The sequence below is a fragment of the Hyperoodon ampullatus genome, assembly GCF_949752795.1.
Source record: "Hyperoodon ampullatus genome assembly, chromosome: 13".
Lineage (NCBI taxonomy): Eukaryota > Metazoa > Chordata > Mammalia > Artiodactyla > Ziphiidae > Hyperoodon > Hyperoodon ampullatus.
In genome coordinates, this window is record NC_136926.1 from 41,411,297 (window position 1) to 41,434,425 (window position 23,129).

At 39.8% G+C, this 23,129-nt stretch overlaps 1 protein-coding gene across 1 annotated transcript in view; it reads right to left on the reverse strand.

Annotated features, from left to right (window-relative positions):
* The window catches only part of OSBPL1A (oxysterol binding protein like 1A), a 207,031-nt gene that overhangs the window by 37,539 nt on the left and 146,363 nt on the right, over positions 1 to 23,129 (reverse strand). The window contains exons 19-20 of the mRNA XM_079718170.1: positions 21,655 to 21,736; positions 1,484 to 1,612 (exon numbers count right to left, since the gene is read on the reverse strand). Coding sequence (XP_079574296.1) covers positions 1,484 to 1,612; positions 21,655 to 21,736 — 211 coding nt within the window. The remainder of the gene's footprint in view (positions 1 to 1,483; positions 1,613 to 21,654; positions 21,737 to 23,129) is intronic.

Here is a 23,129-nt window from a genome sequence, read left to right on the forward strand (position 1 = left end):
CCACAGATCAACCAGCCCCACGTCTCCGGAATCGTTCTGATCCGAACCCTCCTAATCCTGTGTTGGTGTCCAGCTGCTTAAACCACCTCAGAAGTACACTGTCCTTTCATGTGCTGGCATATCTGACCTGCTGTTTCGTCCAAGACTGACCTATCATACTCTGATACTCAATAAATTACTCTAGTAGCTGTCAAATAATGGAAACAAAAAATGTCATTACAGAACCTAGCTTCAGATTTTTAAGAAATTAATTGTATCATATCAGTACTTTCCCAAAGATGCTGATATTGGACCAAACTCAGCAACTCTGGATGGACTGGAAAACCCTTTACAAATTCACCTCTACAGAAGGAGCGTTTCCAAATCCTCTGCAGGGGTAAGGAAACAGCCAAGAGAAGGGCGGCTGTCGGTGGCAAAGTGTCTGTGGCTCGGACGAGCAGCACACTGAGCTCAGGCATCCTGAGGCCTCAGCACCATCAGGGGCGGGAGGTGCCCAGAACAGCTTCCTGAAACACCATTATAATAATGCCTTCTTTTTCATCATCTTAGGTTCTGGCTAGGGATGCTGGTTTTCCAGGTGCTGTTTGAAATATACCCATGTAACTGAAATATACCCATGTAACTGAAATATTAAAGAAAATATTAAATTAAAATTCTTATCTTCTAAAGAATCTCTTCTATAAACTGATTAACTTGAATTATAGAAGTTAATAAAATTTTAAGTTTTTAAATAAATAATATTTTAAGATCCTCTGTGGTAAAAATCTTTCTGATTTTTCCTTTTTTAGGAACACACACTGCTCATTTGGCAGATTTGTCATCCACCCAATCTGCTGGATAAGTGGCCACAGATGGTATTTAAATCACATTCTCTACAATCCAAGACTATCAATCTCAGTGACATGAACAACTGAATCCAGGAACAGAATCCTTGCCATTACCTACCATTTGCATGTAGAATATAGTTTCAGAGATGCACATCAACTAAATTTTTCATCTCGTCTATTATAAAGTCAGTCAGAAATGTAACATATATCTAGGAAGTTATGAGTCCAAAATAAGTTTTGTGAAGACTGAATAAGGGGCTGTAATTCCCCCCAACAAATGCTTACATTAAATGCATATGTATACATTACCATTCTGATTAAAGGCAAGAATAGCAGAAAAACAAGAAATATTTTGGAAGCAAGAAAGCAGCAGAGACATCCAAGCTTTACTTTTATTCTCAATTTAGAAAGCATCACCGGGTTGCCAGCCAAGAATCCCACCCAGAAATATCCTGTACTGATTTCTGTGCACATAACTCTTTATGGTGTTCTATGAAAATGTAATTACTCATTAATGAGGCCAGATAACCTGCAACCTGAGGTATCTATTCTGGAACACAACCAGAAAGCAGAGGTGAAGGGAAAGGGCCATCACGAAGCCCGTGCTGTCTTCTTGTGTAGGACACGCACAGCCAAATGCAAACCCTCCTTCAGACCACATGGTGTGTAACACACTGATGAGAAGCAGCCACAGGAACACCAGCCCACTCGGCCATGCAGGAGCTGGGTCCCAAGGAAACGACCACAGGGCTGCTGACTGCATCTAAATCGATAGCACGAGGAGGCTGCCAGAAGAACAGAGCCAGAACATTCCCAAGGGCAGCTCTGCAAGGGTCAGACCAGAGCTGGGATTCAGACCTATGTGTCACTTTGAAAAGGAGGACTCATGAGAGGCCAGGCAAAGGTGTCTGGAGAACAGCTCTTATAAGCAATGGCTGAAGGAAACGTGTGGTCTAGAAGAAACAGAAGAAACTGGAGGTCTGGGAACAGGGGGCGTGACAGAGGCGTCAGGGCATTTAGAGGACGGGGCCGGGGGGGGGGGCAGGAATAACGGCATCCACACACCCACAGCCCCACCGCAGTCCCTGCACCCCTCTGCCTGCTTCGTCCTTCTCCACAGCACTGATCATCACGTGACGCACTGCAGGGCACCCCTGAGTATCTGCTGACTACGTCCCCCAAGTATAGTACATAAGCTTCCGGAGGACTCATGTTTCATCTACTGCTGTATCTCATTGCCCAGGACAAGCCTAACACAGGGGAGGAGTTTAAGTATTTGTTGAATGAGCTTTGGAATTTATAAGGCCTTTTGGTATACGTTATCGCTTTTATAAAGAATTTGGTTTATCTTGTGCTACTGAAGACATTAGGACTAGGACTCTTGGTGGAAGTTACAGGACACCTAACGTAAAGCTAACATAAATTTAATATAAATATAACATAAAGCTAACATAACAGCTACCATAAAATATAACCTGTTTTATAATTAATTCCAAATAGGGGAGACAAGAGAGTCTCAACAAGGAAGTGTTTCAAACAGATGCTGGAGGATGCTTTTCAGTCACGGCCCAGAAAGGCATTCCTGCACTGGGTGGGAAGTTGGTCTTCATCAGCTAGGCCAGGGATGTTGCTAAACATCCCACAGGAAACAAGACAGGTCTCCACAACAAAAAGTTATCCAGCCTCTAATGTCAGTAGTGCCAAAGTTGAGAAACCTGTCATAGAAATACAACTAGAGCTTCGTAGACAGTTTTAAATTTTGTAGTGGCTTTATTAAAAAAAAAAAAAAAAAAAAAAGTAAAAAGGAACAAAATAAATTAATTTTAACAATACATTTGATTTAACCCAATATATCCAAAATATCAGCACTTCAACATGTAATCAATATAAAAATATTAATGAGATATTTTATACTTTTTCCCACACCACGTCTTCAAAATCCAGTGTTGATTTTACACTTAGAGCACATCACAAGTTAGCTACTAAATTTTTAACAAAGTGAAATGTAGTCTTACCAAAGCAATAAAGTTATCTTTAATGGCAACATATTTTATACTGCTTCATTTTTACAAACTATATTACAAAATTAACATAATAAACCTATATTAATTAAAATTAAATAAGACTACAAATTCAGTTTCATGCTCACACTAGCCACATTTCAAGTGCTCAAAAATCACCTGTGGCTACAATTGGACATAATGGATTTCTGTGATTACTTAAGAAAACAAAAGGATAGGAATGCTCTCAGATTATGGGGGAAGAGCAAAAAATTACTCAATTACAAGAGTCTTAAGTCAATGAGAAGCAAAACAGTCCACAGCCCAATTCATCAAGAAAATGCTAAATCTGCAGTATTATTTAAAGTAGAGAGAATAGATTTTTTAAAATTAGGTAGATTAAAATTTTAAAAAATGATTTATACTGAAAAGGATATGTTTCTATATTTTGAATTTTCACTCCTTCCATGGGGGGGCAGGGAGGCGGGTAAGAATTCCCTAATGATCTTGGATGAGGAGATGCTACTCCAGGCAGAAAACAGAGCAGTGGCAGGCAGGCCTCAGAATTTCCAGGCTGAGAGCACAGATCAATTATTCTCTTCCCTCTGAGTTGATCTGAGAGTCATTATCCTGAATTCTATGCTTCCTTTTTCCCTTCACACAGAGAGAAAACACCCTGTACCAGGGACTGAGAGTGATGCACCCCGGCTCTATTTTCAACCATACAGATGCCGCTCTGACTATGGACACAACGACACAATGACTGGTCTTTAAGGGAAAGCTCCCGTCCCACTCGCTTCATCTCCCTGATGCACGCGGCTCACCCGGCTGCCCTGCCTCTGCACCACCGACACAGGGTGTACACAGACCCTGAGCTGAACCATGTTAATTTGTGAAGCGTGACTCACAAACGCTGTGCTGGGATCCCTTTGCTCCAAACACACTGTGCAAGCTCAGGAGATCACTGGCCCCCAGGTCTCTGGGAGATGCTTTTTTTTTTCCTAAGATTTTTTTGGTGTGGACTATTTTTAATGTCTTTATTGAACGTGGTACAATACTGATTGTTTTATGCTTTGCTTTTTTTTGGCTGCGAGGCATGTGGGATCTTAGCTCTCCAACCAGGGATTGAACCAGCAGCCCCTGCACTGTAAGGCCAAGTCTTAACCACTGGACGGCCAGGGAAGTCGCTGGGAGATGCTTTTTTTTTTTTTTTTTTAAACATCTTTATTGGAGTAAAATTGCTTTACAATGGTAGTTTCTGCTGTATAACAAAGTTAATCAGTTAGATGCATACATATATCCCCATATCCCTTCCCTCTTCTGTCTCCCTCCCACCCTACCTACCCACCCCTCTAGGTAGTCGCAAAGCACCAAGCTGATCTCCCTGTGCTACGCAGCTGCTTCTCACTAGCTATCTATTTTACATTTGGTAATGTATATGTGTCAATGCTACTCTCTCACTTTGTCCCAGCTTACCCTTCCCTCTCCCCGTGTCCTCAAGTCCATTCTCTAGGTCTGTGTCTTTATTCCTGTCCTGCCCCTAGGTTCATCAGAACCACTTTTTTTTTAAGGTTCCATACATATGTGTTAGCATACGGTATTTGTTTTCTTCTTTCTGACTTACTTCACTCTGCATGACAGACTCTAGGTCCATCCACCTCACTACAAATAACTCAATTTCATTTTTTTATGGCTGAGCAATATTCCATTGTATATATGTACCACTTCTTCTTTCTCCATTCATCTGTCGATGGACACTTAGATTGCTTCCATGTCCTGGCTATTGTAAATAGTGCTGCAATGAACATTGTGGTACATGACTCTTTTTGAATTATGGTTTTCTCAGGGTATATGCCCAGTAGTGGAGTTGCTGGGTCATATGGTAGTTTTATTTTTAGTTTTTAAAAGAACTTCCATACTGTTCTCCAGAGTGGCTGTACCAATTTACATTCCCACCAACAGTGCAAGAGGGTTCCCTTTTCTCCACACCCTCTCCAGCATTTATTGTTTCTAGATTTTTTGATGATGGCCATTCTGACTGGTGTGAGGTGTTGTAGTTTTGATTTGCATTTCTCTAATAATTAGTGATGTTGAGCATCCTTTCATGTGTTTGCTGGCAATCAGTATATCTTCTTTGGAGAAATGTCTATTTAGGTCTTCTGCCCATTTTTGGATTGGGTTGCTTGTTTTTTTAAAATTGAGCTGCATGATCTGCTTGTATATTTTGGAGATTAATCCGTTGTCAGCTGCTTCGTTTGCAAATATTTTCTCCCATTCTGAGGGTTGTCTTTTGGTCTTGTTTATGGTTTCCTTTGCTGTGCAAAAGCTTTTAAGTTTCATTAGGGTCCATTCATTTATTTTTGTCTTTATGTCCATTTCTCTAGGAGGTGGGTCAAAAAGGATCTTGCTGTGATTTATGTCAGAGAGTGTTGTGCCTATGTTTTCCTGTTAAGAGTTTTATAGTGTCTGGCCTTAAATTTAGGTCTTTAATCCATTTTGAGTTCATTTTTGTGTATGGTGTTACGAAGTGTTCTAATTTCATTCTTTTACATGGAGCTGTCCAGTTTTCCCAGCATCACTCAGTGGAGAGGCTGTCTTTTCTCCATTGTATATTCTTGCCTCCTTTATCAAAGATAAGGTGACCATATGTGCATGGGTTTATCTCTGGGCTTTCTATCCTGTTCCATTGAGCTATATTTCTGGTTTTGTGCCAGTACCATACTGCCTTGATGACTGTAGCTTTGTAATATAGTCTGAAGTCCAGGAGCTTGATTCCTCCAGCTCCATTTTTCTTTCTCAAGATTGCTTTGGCTATTCGGGGTGTTTTGTGTTTCCATACAAATTGTGAAATTTTTTGTTCTAGTTCTGTGAAAAATGCCAGTGTAGTGTGATAGAGATTGCACTGAATCTGTAGATTGCTTTGGGTAGTATAGTCATTTTCACAATGTTGATTCCTCCAATCCAAGAACATGGTATATCTCTCCATCTGTTTGTATCATCTTTAATTTCTTTCATCAGTGTCTTATAGTTTTCTGCATACAGGTCTTTTGTCTCCTTAGGTAGGTTTATTCCTAGGTATTTTATTCTTTTTGTTGCAATGTTAAATGGGAGTGTTTCCTTAATTTCTTTCAGATTTTTCATCATTAGTGTATAGGAATGTAAGAGATTTCTGTGCATTAACTTTGTATCCTGTTACTTTACCAAATTCATTGATTGGCTCTAGTAGTTTTCTGGTGGCATCTTTAGGATTCTCTATGTATAGTATCATGTCACCTGCAGTGACAGTTTTACTTCTTCTTTTCCAGTTTGTACTCCTTTCATTTCTTTTTTCTTCTGATTGCCATGGCTAGGACTTCCAAAACTATGTTGAGTAACAGTGGCAAGAGTGGACATCCTTGTCTTGTTCCTGATCTTAGAGAAAACGCTTTCAGTTTTTCACCATTGAGTATGATGTTTGCTGTGGGTTTGTCATATATGGCCTTTATTATGTTGAGGTAGTTTCCCTCTATGCTTACTTTCTGGAGAGTTTTTATAATAAATGGGCACTGAATTTTGTCAAAAGCTTTTTCTGCATAATATTGAGATGATCATATGGTTTTTATCCTTCAATTTGTTAATAAGGTGTATCGCATTAATTGATCTGCGTATATTGAAGAATCCTTGCATTCCTGGGATAAACCCCACTTGATCATGGTGTATGATCCTTTTAATGTGCTGTTGGATTCTGTTTGTTAGTATTTTGTTGAGGATTTTTGCATCTATGCTCATCAGAGATATTGGCCTGTAGTTTTTTTGTTGTGACATCTTTGTCTGATTTTGGTATCAGGGTGACAGTGGCCTTGTAGAATGAGTTTGGGAGTGTTTCTCCCTCGGCTATATTTTGGAAGAGTGTGAGGACAGGTGTTAGCTCTTCTCTAAATGTCTGATAGAATTCGCCTGTGAAACCATCTGGTCCTGGGTTTTTGTTTGTTGGAAGATTTTTAATCACAGTTTCAATTTCAGTGCCTGTGATTGGTCTGTTTATATTTTCTGTTTTTTCCTGGTTCAGTCTCAGAAGGTTGTCCTTTTTAAAGAATTTGTCCATTTCTTCCAGGTTGTCCATTTTATTGGCATATAGTTGCTTGCAGTAATCTCTTATAATCCTTTCTATTTCTGCAGTGTCAGTTGTTACTTCTCCTTATTCCTAATTCTCTTGATTTGAGTCTTCTCCCTTTTTTTTCTTGATTAGTCTGGCTAATGGTTGGTTTATCGATTCTGTTTATCTTCACAAAGAACCAACTTTTAGTTTTATTGATCTTTGCTATTATTTTCATTTCTTTTTCATTTATTTCTGATCTCATCTTTATAATTTCTTTGCTTCTACCAACTTTGGGGTTTTTTTGTTCTTCTTCCTCTAATTTCTTTAGGTGTAAGGTTACGTTGTTTATTTGAGATTTTTCTTGTTTCTTGAGGTAGGACTGTATTGCTATAAACTTTCCTCCTAGAACTGCTTTTGCTGCATCCCACAGGTTTTGGGTCATCGTGTTTTCATTTTCATTTGTTTCTAGGTATTTTTTTACTTCCTCTTGATTTCTTCAGTGATCTCTTGGTTATTTAGTAGTATATTGTTTAGCCTCCATGTGTTTATATTTTTAACAGATTTTTCCCTGTAATTGATATCTAGTCTCATAGCGTTGTGGTCAGAAAAGATACTTGATACGATTTCAATTTTCTTAAATTTACCAAGGCTTGATTTGTGACACAAGATATGGTGTATCGTGGAGAATGTTCCACGAGCACTTGAGAAGAAATTGTATTCTGTTGTTTTGGGATGGAATGTTCTATAAACATTAATTAAGTCCATCTTGTTTAATGTGTCATTTAAAGTTTGTGTTTCCTTATTTATTTTCATTTTGGATGATCTGTCCATTGGTGAAAGTGGGGTGTTAAAGTCCCCTACTATGATTGTGTTACTGTCAATTTCCCCTTTTATGGCTGTTAACATTTGCCTCATGTATTGAGGTACTCCTAGGTTGGGTGCATATTTACAATTGTTATATCATCTTCTTAGATTGATCCCTTGATCATTATGTAGTGTCCTTCTTTGTCTCTTGTAATAGTCTTTATTTTAAAGTCTATTTTGTCTGGTATGAGAATTGTTACTCCAGCTTTCTTTTAATTTCCACTTGTATGGAATCTTTTTCCATCACCTCACTTTCAGTCTGTAGGTGTTCCTAGGTCTGAAGTGGGTCTCTTGTAGATAGCATATATATGAGTCTTGTTTTTGTATCCATTCTGCCAGTGTATGTCTTTTGGTTGGAGCATTTAATCCATTTATATTTAAGGTAATTATAGATATGTATGTTCCTATTACCATTTTCTTAATTGTTCTGGGTTTGTTTTTGTAGGTCCTTTCCTTCTCTTGTGTTTCCTGCCTAGAGAAGTTCCTTTAGCATTTGTTGTAAAGGTGGTTTGGTGGTGCTGAATTCTCTTAGCTTTTGCTTATCTGTAAAGGTTTTAATTTCTCCATTGATTCTGAATGAGATCCTTGCTGGGTAATCTTGGTTGTAGGTTTTCCCCTTTCATCACTTTAAATATGTCCTGACACTCCCTTCTGGCTTGCAGAGTTTCTGCTGAAAGATCAGATGTTAACCTTATGAGGATTCCCTTCTATGTTATTTGTTGCTTTTCCCTTGCTGCTTTCAGTATTTTTTCTTTGTATTTAATTTTTGATAGTTCAATTAATATGTGTCTTGGCGTGTTTCTCTTTGGGTTTATCCTGTATGGTACTCTCTGCGCTTCCCGGACTTGATTGACTATTTCCTTTCCCATGTTAGGGAAGTTTTCAACTATAATCTCTTCAAATATTTTCTCTGACCCTTTCTTTTTCTCTTCTTCTTCTTCTGGGACCCCTGTAATTCGCATGTTGGTGCATTTAATGTTGTCTCAGAGGTCTCTGAGACTGTCATCAATTCTTTTCATTCTTTTTTCTTTATTCTGCTCCCTGGCAGTTATTTCCACCACTTTATCTTCCAGCTCACTTATCTGTTTTTCTGCTTCAGTTATTCTGCTATTGATTCCTTCTAGAGGGTTTTTTTTTAAATTAATTAATTAATTAGGCTGCATTGGCTCTACATTGCTGTGCACGGGCTTTCTCTCGTTGTGGCGAGCTGGGGCTACTCTCTGTTGCAGTGCACGGGATTCAGTAGTTGTGGCATGCAGGCTCAGTAGTTGTGGCTCGTGGGCTCTAGAGCGCAAGCTCTGTAGTTGCGGCACACAGGCTTAGCTGCTCTGCAGCATGTGGGATCTTCCCAGAGCAGGGCTTGAACCCATGTCCTCTGCACTGGCAGGCAGATTCTTAACCACTGTGCCACCAAGGAAGTCCCTAGAGTATTTTTAATTTCAGTAATTGTGTTGTTCATCACTGTTTGTTTGCTCTTTAGTTCTTCTAGATCCTTGTTAAATGTTTCTTGTATTTTCTCCATTCTGTTTCCGCGATTTTGGATCATCTTTACTATCATTACTCTGAATTCTTTTTCAGCTAGGTTGCCTGTTTCGTCTTCATTTATTTGGTCTTGTAGGTTTTTACCTTGCTCCTTTGTCTGTAACATATTTTTTTGTCGTTTCTTTTTCTTGTTTTTTGGGTTTTTTTGATGGGTGGCGCTGTATTACTGTCAACCTTACTGGTTGTTTGGCCTGAGACGTCCAGCACTGGGGTTTGCAGGCAGTTGGATAGAGCCAGGTCTTGGTGCTGAGATGAGGACCTCCAGGAGGCCTCACTCTGATTAGTATTCCCTGGGATCTGAGCTTCCCTGTTAGTCCAGCAGTTTGGACTCAGAGTTCCCACCACAGGAGCTCGGTCCCAACCTCCGGCCTGGGAACCAAGATCCCGCAAGCTTTGTGGCACAGTTGAAAAAAAAAAAAAAAAAAAGAAAGAAAAAAAAGAGCAGTACAATATCAAATAAAAAACAAAATTTGAAACATAAAAAATATATTAGGAAAAATAAAACTATAATTGAAACAACTGCAACAAGGTAAAATAAGACCACAACAGAAAAAAGAAAAAAAAAGGGGGGGCGGGGAACAAGCCAAAAAGCGAGAACAATAACAAAGTATAAAGAATAAAATAAAAAAGATTAGGAGAAATATAAAAGAATCAGCAACAATGAATCAACAAGGTATAACAGAACCCCAATCTATAAAAAAAGAAAAACAAAGAAAAAGCCTTGGCTATGGGGGCATTGTTTAGGTTGGGGGTGGAACTTAGGCAGGGGCGGGGTTTAGGGTGGGGCAGGGCCTAGGCGGGGCGATGTTCAAGCGTGGGGCAGGGCCTCTACTTAGGACCTGCGGGGAGGGGGAGAGGCAGCACGTGGAAAGGGTGGCCTCTGGAGTGTGGAGTTCCAGAGTTTGGAAGTAGGGCCCTGGGTGGGGGTGTAGGGGTGGGGCTTGGTCTCGGCACAGCAGGAGGGAGGCTCCGAGGGCAGAGGATTAGGACCAGGAGCCCAACACGTTCCCGGTACCTAAGCAGACAGGGAAAGCACTGGCCCCATTCCTTTCCATTCCTTCACGTCCCTCTCCCACCGTCTCCCCCAGGGTTTCCCCTGTCGCTGGTGGACTCCTAGCCATGGGTGGGTCCCGCTGGGTGTAGGAGCTCCTCCCCTCCCCAAGCCACCCCTCAGGGGTGCCATCCCAGAGGTCTGGCCTTTACTTCTGCTCCCCCTTCCCTCCCTCCCACTCCCTCAGGACCCAGGTGGCTGGAGGGGGCCTCGGTGGGCGGAGGAAACCTGGCTACACTCCCTTTTGATCCTCTGCCCTCCCAATGGTTCCCCAATTTCCCCCTTCAGGCATGGGATCCCTTCCCCTCCCCCAGCCACCCCTCAGGGAGCTCCAGTCCTGTCCCACCTCCACTTCTCCTCCCCCTTCACACCTCCCATGTCCTACCCAGTTGCTGGAGGTTCCTCCCGTCCCCTTAGGTGTCCATGGTCTCCCACCAGTGCCTGGTAGGTTCCCGAGCTGTGTGGAGACGTGAATTCCACGTCCTCCTAGTATGCCATCTTGACTCCACCCCCTGGGAGATGCTTTTGGACAGCAGCCACCATATAGGAGGCTCAGCCTGATGGAACCCTGCAAATTCATGAGACTTGCACAGACCCTCTCAACACCCTGCCCACACTGCCTTCTGCTCCTGCCTGTGGACTAGGAGGTTTGCTCGTGGAGACCCTTTGAAAAGAGTAGAGAAGGATTATCACAAAGGCAGGCGAGATGCAGCTTCGGCTGCAATTGGACCAGGTGGTTCAGATTTGCTTCTGTCTTCACGAGGCCAGTTAGCCCTTCTGGGTCTCAGGAATGGGCATGGACATGCCCCACAGAAACGCCAGCACATGCAGGTGGCGGCTCTCACATGAGGACAGGAAAGACCCACTGGAAGGGACCCACGGCCGCAGCCCATGCTCCTGCCCCAGCCTCCCTGCATAACCAGGGGCCAACCTCTAGCCTGGGGGGCAACGGCTGGACAATCTGCCTCAGGGGGCAGCTACGAGTGCACTAAGAAAAGGGACAATCCAAGATGGACCTAGAGATTGTTCTACTGAGTGAAGTCAGACAGAGAAAGACAAATACAAATGATACTGCTTATATGCGGAATCTTAACAAATGGTACAAATGAACTTAGTTACAAAACAGAAACAGAGTCACAGATGTAGAAAACAATCTCATTGGGGAGGGATAAACTGGGAGACTGGGATTGACATATATACACTACTATATATATAAAATTGACAACTAATAAGGACATACTACATAGCACAGGGAACTCTCCTCAATACTTGTAATGACCTATATGGGAGAAGAATCTAAAAAAGAGTAGATATATGTATATGTATAACTGATTCACTTTGCTGTACACCTGAAACACAACACTGTAAATCAACTATACTCCAATTAAAAAAAAAAGAGCCTCCTGGAAATGAAGTTTCAGTTTCTTACCTGCACATCCGTTTTAAAGAATTTTTAAAATTCTTTGTTATTTTCATAAAGTACAAACATATTAAGGTGAAAACATTCATAGTCATTGGTGATATCTGCCCACTGAAATAGCTCCTCAATTTGTAAGAGCTCCTGGTACATCATAAGTATTCTATTCACCACCTATATTGCAGCTAACTTTTTCCAAGTCTAACATTGGTCTTCTGATTCTGTTTATGGTATAATCTGCCAAAACCAAATCTACCTACCTGGGAAGACTATAAATATTATGACCATAATGTATACATGAAACTTTAAATAAACAGCTATCTTCCAATATTTTCCATATGGACAAGATAAAAACACTCCACAATCGTATTAATAGTTACTCCAGAAAAAAAGGTACATCCCTTAATTCAGGGGTCCCCAATCCCTGGGCCATGGACAGGTACCAGTCCGTGGCCTGTGAGGAACCAGGCTGCACAGCAGGAGGTGAGCGACAGACGAGGGAGAAGCTTCATCTGTATTTACACTGCTCCCCATCGCTCACATTACTGCCTGAGCTCCGCCTCCTGTCAGATCAGCGGCGGCATGAGATTCTCATAGGAGCACGAACCCTACAGTGAACTGCGCGTGCGAGGGATCTAGGTTGCTTGCTCCTTATGAGAATCTAATGCCTGGTGATCTGAGGTGGAGCTGAGGCAGTGATGCTAGCGCTGGGGAGTGGCTGCAAATACAGATTATCATTAGCAGACAGATCTGACTGCACAGAGACCATAATAAATCAACTGCTTGCAGACTCATATCGAAACCCTATCAGTGGGCTTCCCTGGTGGCGCAGTGGTTGAGAGTCCGCCTGCCGATGCAGGGGACACGGGTTCGTGCCCCGGTCTGGGAAGATCCCACATGCCGCGGAGCGGCTAGGCCTGTGAGCCATGGCCACTGAGCCTATGCGTCCGGAGCCTGTGCTCCGCAACGGGAGAGGCCACAACAGTGAGAGGCCCGCGTACCGCGCAAAAAAAAAAACCACAAAAAACCTATCAGTGAGTGGCAAATGAAAACGAGCTCAGGGCTCCCACTGATTCTGCATTATGGTGAGTTGTATAACTATTTCATTATATATTACAATGTGATAATAAGAGAAATAAAGTGCACAGTAAATGTAAAGCGCTTGAATCATCCTGAAACCATTCCCTCCACCCCCAGACATGGAAAAATTGTCTTCCACGAAACGGGTACCTGGTGCCAAAAAGGTTGGGGACCGCTGCCTAAATTCATAAAGTTTTATAATCTCATTCTTACATTTTTAGAAATTTAAGTTCTAAGTCAAAACCGAGTCAAGACACAACAGAAACAATCTTCTCAAGTATTTACCACATGGAAGTAAACATAATTAAATGGGGAAACAAGTATGTGGTTAATTTTTCAAATTACCATATGTTATTATATTCCAGGTGAAAGAATCCACAGATAAAGAACAAGCTAGTCATCCACTCCCACCTCCAATACCAACAGAACAGCCCCAAGTGCTCCTTCCATACTTTTCTCCTTGCATAAGCAGACACAAGTACATAGAGTTTTACTGACGTATTACCCTACAGGCCACATTGTTTTTTCACTAAATAATAATTTAAGAGGATACCCCTTCAAGTTGATAGATATAAGTGTATCTATCTTTCTAATATCTTTATGCACAGGAACACATACACATACATGTAACTCTGTATCATGCACCCTGTTTTTAATGCAGTCTTTCTCCCCCGTTTTGTTCTTTTTTGCTTGTCACCCCACTTCCTCTGCCACCACTGTACTACACTGTAACCCACGGTAAAAACTTGGTATGTATGTTTCTATACTTTTTTATATTTTCTCAAACAGTCTTAAACAGTGCGTGCATGTGTGCACACACAAAGCGGCTTTCTGACTTTAAAATTCCAAAATAGAACACCAGTTATATACACTTCTTTACAGTTTGCTTTTCCCATTCAGTACTTCATGGAAATTTGTTCGTCAAATGGTAAACTAATTCTTTTAATGAATAATATTCCATGACAAGAATACTATATATCAAAACATATTTTGCCATCCTCCATGAAAGCCATTTACTGTTTTCACTCTTTTGCAAAAACAAACAATGCAGCAAAACCACTTTAATACATTACATTCCTAATTAAACCTGATGCTTTCATTTCTATGGGGTGGAGAACCAGGGGTCAGATTGCTGGGTCAAAAAGTATCGCTATTTTACATTTCCAGGGACGTTGCCAGATTGCTTTCTGAAAAGGTTTTTAACAATTTCATATTTCACCAATAATACATGACAGCACTTCTCCCACCTCCCCACCAGCAGCAATTGGTGTCAAGGTGTTCTTACCCAAGTTTTGCCAGTCTGACTAGAAAGTGATATCGCATTGCTATTTTTTTTCCTGCATTGCTATTTTGCTTTTCCTTGACTACTTGTGAGCCAGAACATCTTTTCATGTTTTAATGACCATTTGGATTTACACATCTATAGACTGTCTCTTCATATCATTTGTAACCACTGGCTTTTTGTGTGTGTCTATTCGTAAGAATTTGTTGAGACTACTAATCTTTTGTTTGTCTTATTAATCTTCCATTTAGATTGCCAATAGAATCCTTTGCAGGTTTAAAGAAAACTTCTACAGTGAAATATGTCTTTATTTTTTTTAATAGCTTTCAGGTTTTGTGTCTTGGTTAAGGCTCTCCCCACCCCAGACTTTTTTTTTTCACCTGATGTCTAATTCTTTAAATGACCGAAATACACGTGTATGTCTCAAGACCCTATTTCTACAGTGAAATAGCTCAGTGGCATTTGTCCCTGCCTGGTCTCTGTGCCCTCTCACCTCTATGCCTTTCACAATGGGGCCTGTGAAGTCACCCAGTCTGTTTTCTTGTAAGACAGAGGAGCTCTCTCTCCAACATTTCTTTTTCCCATGATGGCAGGAATCTTAATAGTCTACATTTTTATTTAGTTTTAGTCCAGCTTCTACCTCCTTTCCAAAGACCCTTGATCATATCCTTCGGGAGAACAGGAAAACTTCAGGTTTTTTTAAAGCAACATTTTCACAAATGCCGTGATATCACACTATCCCTGCGCAGTTCTACTAGGATGAAGTATTTGAATACTAACAGCTAACATTTAGTGAGGGTTTACTCCATTTTAGACCCTGTGTTAACCACGTAACATGCATCACCTCATTTAATCCTCAAAATAATTCTATAAATTAAGCACTCATTAAATAACTTGTCCACAGTCACAAATTTAATCAGCAGAACTGGAATTCTTTAACTCCAGATCCTCGACACCTGGGTTTCACAGCACTGCCACTTTGCATAAACTTGAACAAGTAACTAACTACCCCAAGCCTCAGTGTTTCTGTGTAGAGAATGACGATACCATTTCACACAATCTTGGAGAGGTTCCAATGAAACAGTACATACAGAGTAGTGCTTTTTAAACTTCGGGTTCTATTCATTGGTGGTCTGTAAACTCAATTTAATGGTTCACATAACCGACATTTAAGAAAAATGAAATAGAATGTCTAGCAAGCATAAGTACTATAAATGAAAATTTTGTTCCAATGATACACACACCTGTATACGTATATACTATGTAGTCAAGTATTTTTTTAAAAATATTATTTTTACTATGGGACTCTGTCAGTGATGTACAACATTAAGCCCAGTGCCTGGAAGATAGAAACTCTCAACATAAAGTAGATATTGATGTTATCATTAACTATTTCAGGAAAAAAACACCTCATTTTTCTGTTTGAGTTGTTAAAGATTTAAAACTGCTACTATGTCCTGGAGGGATAATTTACTTTTACTAATTACAGTTTCAAAAGATGACATAGAAAAATCGCTGTTTATTGGACAATATTCATAACAATATAAAGATTTACACAGAGAAATAGGTAAGAAGTACTTTTATTACCCTAGAGGAAAGTAAAAATGTTCTGACATGTGTGCTACTCCCCCAGCAAGGCTTTGAACAGGATGATGGAGGTTTAGCCACTGTGATCAGATACCTGTATAGCCTCAGGACATTTTTCAAACTCCAGAGGCTTGCCCCAGAACCTCTGGTTCTGGGGCCAGGGGAATCTTAAACATAGTTCTTTAAAAAGCCTGTGGTTAGAGCACAATGAAGCAACTTGGGAGGGACTCTTGGTAAAGTCCCTTTCTTTCTTGTCATTTAGTAGCTCTTGGTATTCCTTGTTTTAAAGTCACACAGCCTGGGTGAAAGTGCTAGAAAAATTATGTCCAAATAACATTTTTCATTTACTCGAAATGATAAAAGGGAATATACTAATAAATCCCAAATATAATTGTATTGTGCTTTAAACATTCCACTGACATTATTAAATGGTATTAAAACTGCCTCCTGTCTTTAGATTGAGGATACTTCGCTTCACCAAACACAGCCTTGGAGACCCTACAGGCATGGCTCCTCCATTCAGGTTTCTCTTTGGCATCTACTTGCAGAAGGATCTCAAACCCAAAAATGCTGTCTATCAGCAACAGGATTTTACAAGCAACTCCAATGTGCTAATTTAAAGCACTGAGGTTTGGCTGGTGTTCCACACTCCACTTAAATTTCACAATTCTTACTTTTCCCTATCTTCATTCATCCCCTCTGTTATTTCTGTACACATCTGCCACCCACTAGACTGTGATTCCCCCTGAGGTCAGGAACTATGTCTTATTCTCCTCTGCATGTCCCACAGTGTGGAGTACTTTGCATGTAACAGGTGCTGAATGTTTTACCTAATGTCTCATAAATTAAAATGGGCCACAGAAAGAAAAACAGCAAAAAAATAAGAGATATGGACAAGCAGCAAGTGCGGCATGAAGAACACAGATAATCGAATTTTCTGCCTCTAAGTCACTTCTTAAGAAAACATTTTCAAAACCAAATTCCTTAACATACATTTTCAGTTGCATTTAACAACTAAACATTTGCTCATGTTATTAAATATTCTTAACGGATCATCATTTTTAGCAGAATATTCATTTGGATATTTAGAAAAGCATAAAACAGCCTAATTCTAATCTTTGATCCAAGATCAAAAGAATGAACTAAAAATCTAAGAAAATAATTTCATAGAGAAGCAGACTTTAATACAGCTTTAATTGTAATAATGAAAACTTGTTATGTGTAGTGTATTATGTGTTTTGTACTTATGTGTATATCTATTTGCAATTATTAGGTGCTTATCACCTCTCCTTTTCAACTATCAGAATTCTTCTTCCCTTCTCCCCCAAATCCTTCGTTCCACAAGTCCCAATTTAAATATAACCCTAATGAACACAGCTTGCATTTGAATCTAACCATCTTTAATTTTGACTGTACTACTGATGTTTACTAAACACCCAAATGAAACAGTCTTCCTAACTAGGAAGCCATTGAAAGTAAACTATAAAATTATATTCACAAAATTGAAGATCAGATTTTAAAATGATGTTACATGAGTAAATTATCATAGTAATAAAAAGCCTCATTTTCACAAATTATGTATAATCTTACATAGTTCATCTGGAATATAGTTTGCAAATCTATTCTTTTAAAAAGGTTGAAAAGAATATAATGTGCAGAGAAGCCTAGTAACCTCAACGCTGATGGATAAACATATTCTTACTTACAAGTCATGTGAAAAGTTATCAAGTTCCTTTTTTGGAAATATACCACTTCTCTCTATCCTTTCTTCCTCCTGGTTAGGACAAAGAACCATAGAGAATGCAACACTCTTATTCACCCTCCACTCATTACTTAAGAACATGCAAGGCTGCTGTTGAGCATTTACTTAAATTCTTATTACGTTAGATTCTAAGCTCTGTTGAACCTGCAGTTGGAACATAGCAGGTACTCAGTAAATGTTGCTGAGACAAACTTTACGCCAGTTAATTTTCTATCAACTAGGGCTCTAGGTTGAGTAAACTGTCCCACAATGCATTTATCCTATAATTTTTCCATAACAGCAATCAAAAAGCATATTTGTCTACTCTCAAACTAAAATGTTATATCATTCTCATTAAAAGATACTGATGAAGTTAACTTGAAGAATGCACATCATCAGTGATACTAGAGAGAACCAAGGATAGTGGTTAAAGTTTGGGGGAGGCAAAGATTTCTTAGAGAGGACACAAAAAAGCCCTAACATAAAAAAGAAAAATTATAAAGTGGATTTCACCAAAATTAAAAACTTCTATTCTAAGAAGGTATTAGGATGCCTGTTCATTATTAAAGAAATGGAAAGGCAAGCTATAAACTCAGAGAAAATATACATGCTACATATATTTGATAAAGGATTATATCCAGAATATATAAAGCGTTCCTATAAATCAATAATACAAAGACATACAACCCAATTTAAAATGGGCATAACTCAGACACTTCACCAAGAGAGATATAACAATGGCTAATAAATCCATGAGTAAGTGCTCAAAATCATTTAGGAAATGTAAAATAAAACCACAACACAATACCATGTTATACCCTTAAAGCATCAAGTGTTGGTGAGGATGTGGAGTAACAGATTCTCACATACTGCTAAGAAATGGTACACTGACTTCGGGAAACATTAGAGTAACTTCCTATAAAGCGAAATACATACCCTCTCTAGGACCCCAAAATGCTACTCCTACATAACAAAGTGAAAAACTGTCCTTAAAAAAGATGTGTTTAAGAATGCTTAAAGCAACTTTATTCATAAAAACTCCCAGAAGACTGGCATCATTATACACTTTTGCAGTCTTTTTAATGCCTGGTTTTACAGAAGACAGCTGGGCTGCTCATAACTGCTTCTGCACTGAATCTGTGATACTACACATCACGTAGTCTCTAGAAAACTCCACTGTACACTTATTAGTGAATGATAATAAAAAAGGCTAATGTCTCAGTAATATCATGAAAATTGTTTTAACCTTGTGGTTCCCCCCGAAAGGGTCCTGGGGGACCCTCCCCCCCGACACAATGGTCAGAGGACTCCACTTTATAGAAGCATTGGCAAAGACAGTCAGCAAAAGAGCCCTCCCCTGTCCTCAGCATGTCTCTGGGAAACTGTAGAACAATTAAAAATAGTAATAAAAATCATTCAACAAATATGGATTGAATTTCAACTATTATGATTGGTTTTGTGAATAACAGGAGGCTGGATCACAAAATTTTCAAGAATGTTTACAGTTGAGATACTTCAGTTTCAAAATGTTACTTCATTTCTGGATTCTGCTTTAATACTTTAACATTTAAATCTGGGTATAAAACAAGTTTCTCTGGCCTTGCAACTCAAAGAATTTCAGCTTCAGTTGATGCAATCTGATCTTATCATTATGAAAATGATGCTCTCATTCAACCAAGGAAAACAATGTTTGACCTCTAAAGTTGATATATGTCCACCATCTTAAAAATACTATTATTCCTCAGTCATGGAATAGTAATTAAAATCGTAGTTGTAATATATGTGGAGATTTAAGATCTTCAAAGGCATCTTATTTATACGAAATAGTCCATAAGTGTAATGGATCAATATCAACACGAAATAACTAAAATATACCTATACAATTAAATTCCTAAAATCTGTCTATCCCCATTCCAACAGAAGCAAGCTTGGACGGGTCTTAAAAAGAGAACATAGCATTGACATCTCTTTTCTTGCATGACTGATATTGTAATGTACCTTCCACTAACTTCCAGGCTTGAATTCGGACAAACAGAGGAATTGCAAGTTCTCTCTGCATACCCAGGATGCCAGCCGAAGCCTGACAGAACCAGTACCTAACTTAGGGCTGAGTCAAACATGCGGGTGATGGGGTTAGCTGGACAGCCGGGTATTTAACCTGCTCCTAGGTATCTTCAACTGAAATGAGCCCGGGTCTTGGGAGAAGGTCAGTACAAGTCTAAGATGAGATCTCTAAGACTAGTCAGATGCCTTTTTAGGTACTATGCGTCTTTTAAAAATCCAATAACTTAGTTTCCTATTTTAAGCTTACTGTGATAACTTTATGTAATTATCTGATATTACTATCTGATTTTGCTGTATATTTTAAAGATAATTTTTCCTTTTGATCTCAAATTATAAAAAGCCTATGACTATTGCTTAATAAATCTGGCTCTACACAGCAAAGAGATTAAGGTGATTATGTGTCCTTGTTTTATAAGAGGTATTACTTGTTTTGATTTTAATAAGTTAAAAATGCATATTCAGAATTTCAAATTGCTTTTCAAACTGGCTTTCTAAAATTTAGAATTCACTGTCCAACTTCAGTAAAACAGTAAATTTACTTCCTATTCTTGTTAGTTTATTACCATTACTGGATTAAGAGGAAAGCCTACAGAATCATCATCCAAGCCAACATGGACTGATGAAAACATACCCAGGAACCAAGTCCTTCAGCTTAAAGAGAAGCTGTCCCTTTGGGCAGCAGGATCTCCTCATTTCAAGCCTACTTCATGGTATTCAGCACAGTTGGGAAGAAGGTAGGACACAGAAAGGCAGACCTTACTTAACCTAGGGGCAGGGTGTGTATTCTTTTCTCGCCCTTATTTCAAAGAATAACTAAGGGCTTCCCTGGTGGCGCAGTGGTTGAGAGTCCTCCTGCCGATGCAGGGGACGCGGGTTCGTGCACCGGTCTGGGAGGATCCCACATGCCGGGGAGCGGCTGGGCCCGTGAGCCCTGGCCGCTGAGCCTGCGCATCCAGAGGCTGTGCTCCGCAATGGGAGAGGCCACAACAGTGAGAGGTCCGCATATCCAAAAAAAAAAAAAAAAAGAATAACTAAGACTTCATGCAATGGGGGGCTGGAAGAGATGTAAACTAACCGAAGTGAAGAGAGCAGATCATGGTAAGGTCATCTTCACCTAAAGGAAGTGATCTTAATGACCGAGAACACTGACGAAATGCAGGCTGTGTGCAGTACAGGTCAGAGCCAGTTTCTTCCTCCCTGTCTCACCTGAAGGCTGACCTAAGCCTCTTGCAGTGTGGACAGCTAAGGAGCAGAGAGGAATAGAGGTGGTGAGCACAAATCTTCCATTAACACCTCCCACATTCCAGAAAGGGTCTGAGGCTGTTTTACTGCTAGTAATTTTGTTGGCAGGAAAGGGGAAAGAAGCCTTTCCTGACTACAACAGAAATTTCTTGGACTCTATACTAATGTCCTGTCTTGGAACCTGGATGTGCTCCAGCTGGATTGGGAGTCTGGCAGTAGGCAGTGCGAGGTGTGGCGAGACCCTGGAGTAGATCTGAGTGCTTGACGGCAATGGCTGATCCCTGAACGCAACTCTGGAGCAAGGCTATGTCTAACAGGCTACATGTCACCTGGAACACTGCAGTCAAGGACTTCAGGTCCCCGAAACAAGAGCCTGGGGACCATGCAAAACACAGTTAACAAGAAGACACAAAGAGAAGCAGAGATGTACTGAATGATAGACGTGTCCCTCTGCAAACACCACTCTGCCTCTTTCTGTGGCTCTGAAATTTTATAGGTATTTCCCTTTAAACCACACCTGTTTTTCTAGATTGTATATAACTGTTTGTGATCTGCTTTAGGCAGTTCAATAGCCTGATTTAACTTCCTTTTAAAATGATCTGAGATCTTTTTGACTGCTTATCATCAGAGGGTTAGAACTTCTAGGGAGAGCTGAATTTCTGGTTCCTTCCTGCTCTGTGACACATAATACCTCCATGGGTGTTATTTGACATATATGTCAGTTTCCCTTCTTTTACCTTTCTGATTGCTCTGATCATAGTGAAATATCTGTACTGCAAAGAAGAACATTCTTCCTCTTTCCTAAGAAGGTTTCTTCTGCTAGCAAAGATTACACAGTGTCCTAAAACACAACAATCACACTGAAGTAGTGTACCTCACCTTCTGGGATTTTCTTGTTCTTTCCGATAATATAATGTCAATCATAATCCTGAAGGAAAATAGCCAAAAATCTTGGTCTTCACTAATAATAAGAGAATGCACAGTCATTGAGGAGAAACAAATAATTTCCATGAAAACATGACACCTTTAATCATTCCTGCATCCTTTAGAGTATTCTGCTTTGGTAGGAAGTTGGTAGATTATGGAGATTATAGGAAGGGAAATTTTTATCCCGTATCTGTTTGAAATTGGCAGAACTTTCAAAGTGTTCATGTGTTCTTTTGTGTGTTCCTGTTAATACGAGTGGAAGTGTATAAAGACCCAGAAAACAAGTTCCATGTTCACTTTAATTAATAATAGTGCCTAGCTTTGAGCCCAGCGGATGGGTGCTTAATAAATGCTTTGGGACTATGATGTTAATTCTCTGTAAATTATTACATAAAAGAAACAAATGGAACTGCATTAATTAACAGCTAGGACAAATTGTTTTACATTCAGAATATAAATCTAGGAATTTGTCTAGGAATAGAAATCTCTGTTATCCTAAATATCTATGAAGATTCTAAATTTTAAGAAAAGAATGGAGGCTCTGAAGTCAGAATACGTGGCTTGCATGCAGGTTCTATCACTTACTTGCTAAGTGATCTTGGGCAAGTCGATTAAACTTTCTGTGCTTCAATTTCTTCATTTGTAAAATTGAGGATATAATATCTGCCCTACCTGTAACTCAGAGATATTTTGAGAATCAAAAGCTATGGAGTTTGTTAAAGTATCTTATATACATCAATTTGTAATCCAAGTGTAAACTGTAGCCATTAATATTATGCATAATATTGTAAAGAGCTCTGCATCTGAAGTTAACATGGTACAGTCAGAAGACAGTGGCTTTAGCGACCAGTCAGACCTAGGTTCTAGCATCTTGCTACTGGACTGTGCTTTCGAGGGGTGTTGCTTGCGTCAAAGATGAAGCGGCTGAAGCGTGGACAGGCTAAATGCTGACCAAAGCCAACAGTCTAAGTCATAGAGCCAGAACCAGATGCAGAAGGAAAGTGCATTAAGCTGATGGTTCCCCTCTGTCTTATGATCATGGTACACCTTCACCTACTAGAATTTTTCACAATATCTTTAAGGCATTCAAAGACCCCAAACTCCAAAGCATGAAAGCAAAACAATACTGTGAAGAATCTATGGTTATAAACTCTCTACTTGGTTCGCCCACAGAAGTCTGTTTTGCTGAGAACTCTTAACTGCCTCAACTGTGCTCTCTTACAGCCCGGGAAGCACACTATTTTACTCTGGCACTGGTAGGACACTAGACTCCATCTCTTACCTCTTCCTAAAAGCTGGCTGTACCCTGCTCTTGTACAAGTCACATCACCTTCCCCCATACATCATAACAGTGCACAGACGTAGTGAGAGTCACCTACGTTTTCCACATTTGTCAGATGCAGAGGCAATGCTTCCTGCTTGAGAAC